This window comes from Rhinolophus sinicus, linkage group LG01, assembly GCF_036562045.2.
Source record: "Rhinolophus sinicus isolate RSC01 linkage group LG01, ASM3656204v1, whole genome shotgun sequence".
In the NCBI taxonomy this organism is placed as follows: Eukaryota; Metazoa; Chordata; class Mammalia; order Chiroptera; family Rhinolophidae; genus Rhinolophus; species Rhinolophus sinicus.
The window spans coordinates 115302665-115311832 of record NC_133751.1 but is presented as its reverse complement, the minus strand read 5'-3'; the positions used below and the strand labels follow the sequence as shown (position 1 = coordinate 115311832).

General features: G+C 40.1%; 1 protein-coding gene across 2 annotated transcripts in view; it reads right to left on the bottom strand.

Moving 5' to 3' along the window:
- Nucleotides 1–1508: 1508 nt before the first annotated feature.
- Nucleotides 1509–9168, bottom strand: part of CNTNAP5 (contactin associated protein family member 5) — an 807958-nt gene continuing 800298 nt past the window's right edge. Inside the window, exons 24-25 of one of the 2 annotated variants that reach the window (XM_019749552.2) lie at nucleotides 8962–9125; nucleotides 1509–8783 (exon numbers count right to left, since the gene is read on the bottom strand). In XM_019749552.2, the coding sequence (XP_019605111.2) occupies nucleotides 8769–8783; nucleotides 8962–9125 (179 nt within the window). In that variant the 3' untranslated portion in view covers nucleotides 1509–8768. Of the gene's footprint in view, nucleotides 9126–9168 lie in introns of both variants that reach the window. The other variant, XM_019749551.2, reaches the window with a different exon arrangement.

The following is a 9168-nucleotide window of genomic DNA, read 5'->3' as shown; positions in this document are numbered from 1 at the left end:
CCCATGTGTCTCCACCATATATTACTGCTTTGAGCCTTACTCCATGCTGTCCAAAAGCTTCTCCCTCCTTTCAGTTGACTACAAATGATATTTCCGCTTCACTACTTCATTGAGTAGCTCTAAAAAGCGTCATTCGTGCCTGAATCTTGCTAAAGCCAATGACGTTTATCTCTTCTCAATTGACTTAGTTTCTCAGTAGCATTTAAGGACTGCCCACTTCCTCCTAATCAAGTATTTTATTTCCTGGCATCCAACTTACCCAGTTCTCCTCCTTCTTTGATGTCTGGCTCCTCTCCTTTAACAGACCACTATTCTAGGCTCTACTTTCTAGTTACAGTCACACTCTTAGATGATTGCAACCAGTCTCTCTCTCTCTCTCTCTCTCTCTCACACACACACACACACACACACACACACACATACACGTGTTTACCCATGTAGACATGTACATATACATGTACATACTCGTATATATGTCCGTCTATCTCCCAATTGTTGCTCCAGAACTGATCGTGCCCCTGAACTACAGGCATACATCCAAACACCTGCATCACATCTATACTTGCTGCCTAGTTGGAATCTCAAACTTAACAAAATCCTATATTGAATTCATTATCCATCCTTCACATTTCAGAGCCACCATTCCTCAAAACAAAACTCTTTGCTCCTGTTCATTCATTTGCTTAAGCCAACAAATTATAATCTGTCTTGATCCTTTTCTACCATTCACACTTTCCTTCCCATCCATCAGCAAGCCCTCTTGGTTCAGTTTGGACCCAGCTGCTGTTACAATTTCTGCTACAGCAGCCCTCATCACCTCCCCCAGGCTTCTGAAATGGGTCCTAATTATTCTCTCCTCTTTCCCTCTTGTTATTCTATGGTCCATTTTCCGTTCAGCACTTAGATGATTTTTAAAAGGTAAAACCAATAATGTCACTTTTCTGTTTAAAACCTGTGTCAGTTTTTAATTTCTGTAATCTGACCCCATACTTAGAAGTCTTAATCACACCATAACAAGTGAGTTCTGTTTCATGACAATGCATGTTTAGTATCTCAAACACATAGAGTCCAGTTGGGGTGAGTCTCCAGACCCTCTGTGAGAAGAAGGGGAAGGTAAGGTGAGATAAGATTTGTGGTTGCTGTGAGTGGGCATGGATGGAATTTAGAAGAGGTTCTGCATTACGTGTGGGCAGCTGAAACTGGATGGCTCCAGAGCCCTGAATATAAAACTTTTGATCAAGTCAATGAGTTGTTCTTTTCCACATTTGAGCCAGGTATGCAGGCTAGTGTAATTTGGCTGAGCAATGAGAGAGCTCGTGACAGCACTTATAGGCCTGCTGAAATCAATAAACACAGAGTGGAGTTCCATGTCTCCCCAGCAACCCCACAGGCCATATTGTCTGGGATTGAATGGTCTAAGGAAGAAGAATGGGAACTCAGGGAGTAATTGTTTGACTCTTCATTAACCCAAAAAGACACAGCAAGACACATTTTTCTTCCACACAAAATCATACAAAATTTTCTCTTTATTAAATATACATTATTTACAGTTTAAATCTTTCTTCTGTACAACAGTAACCATAGAAAACAAAGAAATCTAAGGCTAACTTTTATTTTTCCCCATACGTGTATTAAGACATGTTACATGGACTACAAAACTGACGGAACGAGGCAACATCACTTGGGATTCTGTTTTGGGAACAAAAAATAAGAAGGTCAAAAGGAAAAGCTAGACTCTAGCAGATCTACAAAGAGAGGTGACCTGATTTGTGCTTTTGCCATAGTAAAGTGTTTGACATATATATATATTTGGGGGAAAGGTTATTTTGCATTGTTAACATCTATTGTTTAATTGTTAAAAATAATCTCCCTATTCTTTCTCATTCCTCAAAAAGAACAATCACTGGGCGCCAGAGTGAAACAGATTTACCATCTGAAATGGACACTGAAATGCTCTACCATAGGGATCAGCCAACCGTAGCCTATGGAGCAAATCTGACTTGTTGCCTGTTTTTTTAAACAAATAAAACTTTATTGAAACACAGCCATGCTTATTTGTCTACAGATAGCCTCCCTGCTACAACAGCAAAGGTGAGTAGTTGCGACAGAAACTGTCTATTCCACAAAGCCTAAAATATTGCCTTTCTGGCCTTCTACAGAAAAAAAAATAAAAAATAAAAAAAAAATTGCTGACTCCTTGCTTATCATATCATGGAGGCAGAATGTTGGTTCCCCTTCAGCCCGCACTCCTATTCCCAATGACAACTGTGCAACTTTTGCCTCTTCTAGCTGACTGAGGGAAAGGACAGCCTAAGACACCACAGGATATCTGGAGGCTGTTCACCTACCAGATTCAGAAGGAGAAAGTTATTGGTGTTGGACCTCACTAAATACAAATTCCTCCTTACAATATATCTACGCTGTTTGAAACAAGGTTTACTTTGTGTGTGTGAGTATTTAAGGCAGGATAACATTCCACAGCTTGATATTGCCAGTCAAAAAGAAGAGAACATCTTAAGATTTCATGTAAAACCTTTGGGATGGGATTTACCATAATGGAAACGTATGACTAGGCAGATACCCATTAATATTATCCCTTAAAGTTTCACTGAAACTTTCTACTTATGGGCCTTCCAAAGAGTCTACAGGGTGATACAATGCTCCAGTTGCATACATAGTACATTTTACATGTCCTCTGAGGCTACTTTGGCATCCGAGGCATGGAGGAACATGATGCTAGCAATAAAAAAAGAGGACCAGATTTAATCACTAAAGCAATTAGCTTCACCTTTGGTCATGGCCTAGGACTACTCTCCTAATTTTCTCCTACTATTTTGCAAGAGTTTCCCTGCATTACCAGAGACGACTGAGGAAAACAGCATTCCCATATAGTGTTAGTCAGTGAATCCCTGGAAGTAGTCACTTTCAGGGATGGAGAGTATCAGACCTTTTTTTGCCATTATAACATGCCTATGAATGGCAGGACCAATGAAGGGAAAGGCAGACCACTAGACTGACTCAGGATCTCAGGGCTTCCACCCATGGAGTTTCCAGTTCAGGATAGTGGACATAGGGAGATTTCTGACCATTTCTTTTCCTTAAAGTTGCAACTGGGTGCTCAAACTGGGCAGGCTAGGTCATTGTGGTAATAGTTCTAAAGCATCCTGGGGAAATCCCAATGAAATAAAAATCTTGGAAATAAAAAAGATGTGATTGGAGTAGGGCTGGGAAAGGTCAAGAATATCATGCAAAGGGAAGTAAAGGATTCTTCATGCAAAACCCATGATGTTGCCTCTTTCCTTAATGTTTGAGATGATGATCCAAACACAGTAAAGAGACTCCTGAGTTAGGAGCCAGGACAGTGAAAGAGCTTCTGCCACTGATCTGTGATGGAATCAGTGACACTGCTCACCTACGACAGCTACCAAATTTTGTCACGCGTTCCCTCTTCCTCCTCAATATGTTCCCCGCAGGTGTGGTTGAAACCAAAAACAACTTTTGCCTTAATCCTTGTTCATGTCTGCTCAGCCACTTTGTAGACTATAAACACTATAAAAGACAAAAACTAGCTTACAAAGTACAATATTTCACTAAAAAAATGTGCTTTTCTGTTCTTTCTCAGAGTACCTTAGTGCAAAATAAGAGAAAAATCACTTAACGATAGCAAAAGAGTTAAATATTAAAACCTTATATGAAGGTTTCAAATAACTGTCAACTCAAAAGGAAATGTGTCTCTCCCTACCAAGCAGATATGTATGTAGAATGTCCTGAAAAAAGCTTAAATAATAGCTCTATCTTTACAAAGCATTTTTACATGTGTGCATTTGCGCTCTTTTTCCTTTTAGGAGGTTCAACTACTTGGGATTTGTGAAAGCAGTGATGAAAAATAGAGACAAACTCTGCAAACTATATGGCTTAATAAGTGCATGGGTGAGGGATGGGAAGAGAGCTTAAGAAAGACCCAAGAACAGTGTATGGAGGTAATTCAATTACACTTTGTGTCTTTTTGCAAAAACCTTTCCAAACTGCATGAGAGACATGAAATAGTAATCAGTTATCCTCAAAATATTCTGAAAGTTTTGAGTTTTCCTGCACCGTCTTCCACTAACAACTTTTGCATCTGTAGGACTAAGGAAACTCTTTATTTATTTGGTCTACTTGTGACCTGTAGGACAAATGAAGACTAAGTGTGTCCAAGCCTGCAGGTTAAGGGGAAATGAGTAGCAAAGATATATGCTGTCTCAGATTCCCCTTTACGGGCTGGTGTTGCAAGGTGGGTTTGTTGTATTGCAGCTGTGGGTGAATTCAAAGGAAGCCAGGGCATTGGTGGATAAGTGTCAAGGCTTTTTATAAGAAACAATTCAATGGCCTGATTCCTATCTCCATGAACATCTTGGAGAAGACTGTACTTGTAGCCTTGCATTCTAACTGAATGAGCTTTCTGCAGAGAAGAGACATGTGTGACCCTCAGGATCGATGAAAATCACCCAGGTCCAGAGGTGAGAACCTGCTTAGATGTACAACAACGTTTAGTCAGTTATTTACTCAAAGCTATGCTTCATGTAGTTCTCAGAGATTTTCCTACATAGAGTGAAGTGGCGCATCAACAGGAGGGCTTTAGGAGGAGCTGGAGTACGACAAAGAGCCCCTAAGAACAGCTGGACGAGCAGTGGCAGGTAATAGGTCAAACTACATGTCAGAAAAGAAATGGGGAAAGAGGCAGAGGGAAGCAGAAGTGGAGACTGTGTTTCCTACAGCAAAGGGGATCCCTACGTTTTCACTAAGGGCTGACTGACGGAAGGGAGAGCTTTCAGAACCCCCAACCAGAAGTGAAACAAGAATAGTGAGAATTGAGCCTCGCAAATGAACTTTAGACATGGGGACATTTATTTTTGCTGTCACTAAAGATTCAATCCATCTCCCACTGCAGGAAACATATCTGTATCAATACATATTTGCTTTGAGCAGGAGAAAAAAGCAGTTTTCTGAAGGTGAAAATAATAAACAAGAAAAAATTATAAATATTTTCCAGCAATGTATCTTTCTTGAAGTCTCTCGCAAGGACTTTACAAAAGTAATTGTGCAGGACCTTTGCTTTTCATTCTATAGCACTATATGCATACTCCTATTACACCAGTATATGCCTACTACAATCAAACATGCTAGACTTGGAGCTCCCCAAGGGCAAGAACAAAGTGTAATTTATATCTGTACACCCAATGTCTAGCACAGCCCCTTGGGGTACTGGGCATCCATAAATACTTCACGAGTGAATAAAGAAAAAAGAGAACAATCTATTTCTCCTGTTCTGGTCCTGCCCCTATTACCTTGGAGTGGGCATGAGTGTGAAAAAAAGTGGAAGTCAGGTTAATACCATCTATATTATTACGAAAGAGAATAAAACCTGCTTTAAAAAGTCAGCCCCAGGATCCTTAAGATAAATCTCATATGCAGTAGAGAGTGAATAGAAGAGGCTAAGCTATTCATAAAAATATATCTAGAGAAGTGACAAATCTCTAATTCTCCCGATGGAATCTCATAGAAACCCAGGCAATCTAACCCATCCACACGATGAATGATGCAGTGGCTGTTAAATATATCTTAGAGTAAGCAGATGTACTATTGCTTGCACAAATAGATTTATTTTGGTGGAAGGATATCAATGAAACAGCCCCTTTAGGATGTGAAACTGCACAGATATTTTTGGTTTTACTGTAAAGTGACCACATTCCATTAAATCTTTGTATAAATTGTAGTTACCAAAGGCTGAGGGTTAAAGTGGGGGGTTATGGTAGTCTAGTTGGCCAGCACATGCGTTCAGAAAACCTGATACCTGAAGCAGGAAAAGGTGGTTAAGGAGGGATTGGAAGGTTTTCAAAGACTGTTTGTTTTAAATTATAATTATTCAAGGATTGAAACACTCATGCAATTAAAAAACTGCACAAAAATACATGGATGATGGTATCACTCAGGAAAAGACAGGCAGAGCTAGCACTTATTCCTAAGCGAATATTGTGTTTTCTTTGGAGGGAGCAGCTCACTTGCTTTCATATACCTCTAGTGAAAGTTAGAGTGGTTGGTGAGTTTATGAAATAATCCAATGCTGTAAAAAACAATTCTGATGCAGCCCTGAGACGCTCTCGTAAGAGTGACACGCAGATTGCACTGCACTGGCATCCGTGTGTACGTCTATGATACGTACTGTGTCTGTGTACATAGTCTATATATGCAGGGAGGTGTGCTGGCAGGTTCTCTAGTAAAGATGTGGTGGGGATAGAGCTTCACAAATTTTTCTCCCTACAGAACTACCTGTGAGCATATGTAAGTAGATAAAAAAAAGCAAATACTCTAAGTTGGCCTTTCTAGTCCTCCATTTCTTTTATCAACACTACATCAGCATCCTTGCCTTCCAGACACTTGAATAATGAGAAGTTCCATCTTTATTACTCACAACTTCCCTTTCCTTTCCATTTCATTATTGGAGATGCTTCAAGTTAAACCCACTACACTTCATGGGGATGTTATCTCAGGGGACAAAGGACAATGTAGCCAAGCAAATGGCTGATTTATATAGTTTTTTTTATAAATAAAAATTGAAAATTCGAAATTGATAACTGGACATAGGGGAGGGCATGGCTGGAAAACCAGTATTTAAAGATCTTTCCTCCTCTTACTAGACCATCCAGCTTATTAAAGCTGGAAGAAAAAAAAATTGCCTTTGTCAGAATCATTTTAAAACAAATTTACTAGCAAAATGGAAATGATGGAATGATTATGTAAGCATTCAGAGAAAATTTTAAGGAGCAGATGTGTAATTAGAACAACATCTTAAAGTTGAGAAATATGATAACCGATTAAATCCTTACACCACGTGCTCTGAAAGAAGAGTCTGAAATGGACCTGAAATGGGTGAAGCTAATGAATTCCTTAGTGTGATCCTCCACACGCAGGACTGTGTCAAATCCTCAGAGGCAGCAGACACACTAACAACAGGATAGAATGCTAACTGTGGAGGCTGGCCAACAGCAATGGGGTAACTGTTTTCCAAATCAAGTATGTCTTGTAAAAAAAGATTGACAAGTACTTTCCACATCTGTGGATCATTATGTTGGCATTCCCAGTATCCTGGACTGCTTAAATTATTCCCCCCTTATATTTTTCTCCAAGACGGTCCAGAGGCAAAGAGTGAGGCATATTGCCTTAGCAAAATCATCAGGATTCTTACCACCACCTTGTGGATGAGCTCAAGATGCCTTTTCGAAGGAGTGATTGTGTTTCTTCGATACTTTGTTATCAAAATGGGCCAAGACCAGGAAATTCATCACCACCTTGTAGGGCAGTTTATACCTCTAATGTGTGTGTGTGTGTGTGTGTGTGTGTGTGTGTGTGTTTATATACATAGGCTGTAGCAGATTTGAAAATGCGATGTGCTATAGAACCTAGGGGCTCCTATGAAGTTGAGCAGGGAAGGTTCCCTGGAGCTAACCATAATGCCTCATATGTCAGTGCATCCTGAACCTCTTAGAAAACAGCTTAACGGACAGAGGTGGATCGTTATGTTTGTTCTAAAATGTAAAACCTGCATTCGTTTTCATCACCAGATCTTTAGCGAGTGCATGGAAGAGAAAAATTCTGTGTGGTATTTCTCTTCTTTCATGCAGATTCTTTCTTCCTTCCTTCCTTCCTTCCTTCCTTCCTTCCTTCCTTCCTTCCTTCCTCTCTCTCTCTCTCTCTCTCTCTTTCTTCCTTTCTTCTGAGTTAAGATGCCTTAAACTCTTTCAAGGAACCAGGTACTATTTTAGACTTTTATTTGCGATATATATATATATATATATATATATATATATATATATATATATATGCCTCAGTGTAACAATCCCAGGAATAAGCTAGTTAATATTTCTTACAAAATTGGAAGAGGGATTTTTGAAGTTATAGAATATCTACTTCCTAGCAGCACTCTTTTTACCCCCTAGTTTTAAGCTACTATTTTCCATGCTTGCCCTAGGTTTATGCTAGACTCAGCAGGGGTGTCCAAACTACGGCCCGCAAGCCAACTGCGGCCCATGATCCATTGTTAATTGGCCCTCAGCAAATTCCAAAAATATATTTAGTTTACTTAAATAAACCAGGTGAGGCAATACGTACTTCACCTCGAGTGAGTGGCCCAGCTGTTTGTGTATTTTACCGCATTTGGCCCTTGGTGAAAAACGTTGAAAAAAGTTTGAACACCCCTGTGCTAGAGTGTGCTGTTCTAAAGTGTAAGACCCAGGAGAGAGTGGTAAGAAAGGAGCAAAGTAATAGCTCACTACTATCAGGAATCTTATACTGGAAAATACTCAGGGGATGACTCAGAGTGAAAAAGGGTTATGAGTTAGGGCAATGGGCTTCCTATGGTAAGGAAAATAAACACCAAACAAACCTTTTTTGTTCCTTTTAAAATGCCACTGAAGGAAACCAGGCCTCTAGTATCTTCTTTCTCTACCCTGAGTGCCCTGGTAGGAATGGACTTGAGATGGGGGAGGATGTCGAAGACGGCTGTTCTGTGCTTGAGTCACAGAGCTCAGGTTCAAAGTAAGCCTGCTGGACCGAATGACTGCAGAACTGAGAAGTGCATCTTAGAAGCCAGAAATGCAGAGCTGAATGTGCACACGTGTCTCTTCCTTGTCTGGATTAGTCACGTCAGTCTACTGAGTGATCACTGTCACCACGATAGGTTTGTCAAAGATGAAGACAGTGGTCATAGCTGTCTGGTCTTCGGGGCTGGGTCAAGGGGATACACGCTGTGGCAGAGGCAGGTATGTTCCAAAAATAAATGGCAAACCAATAAGAGAAAGAGAATGACCAGAATTAAGAGATAGGAGAAAGAGGAGAAGGAGAAAAATTTTAACAGCACAACAAAAGAATATTAGGTGACCCTGCAGTTTTTCAGATGAAATATTCCCGTTTACACTCGCTTACTGTGTTTTGCAAGTCAATGTCATTTCTAAAGGAACTGTCCAAGTTTTCTGGGTATTCTTTCTCCTTTATCTGGTTAGCGCGATGTGACTGCTTATGCTGGTAAAGGAACCGGGTCATGATGCCGATGATGGAGAAGATGATGAATATCACAACTGCGATTACTCCTGTTGAGAAAGGGGCAAATGAGAGAAAGACATTACTGCCGAT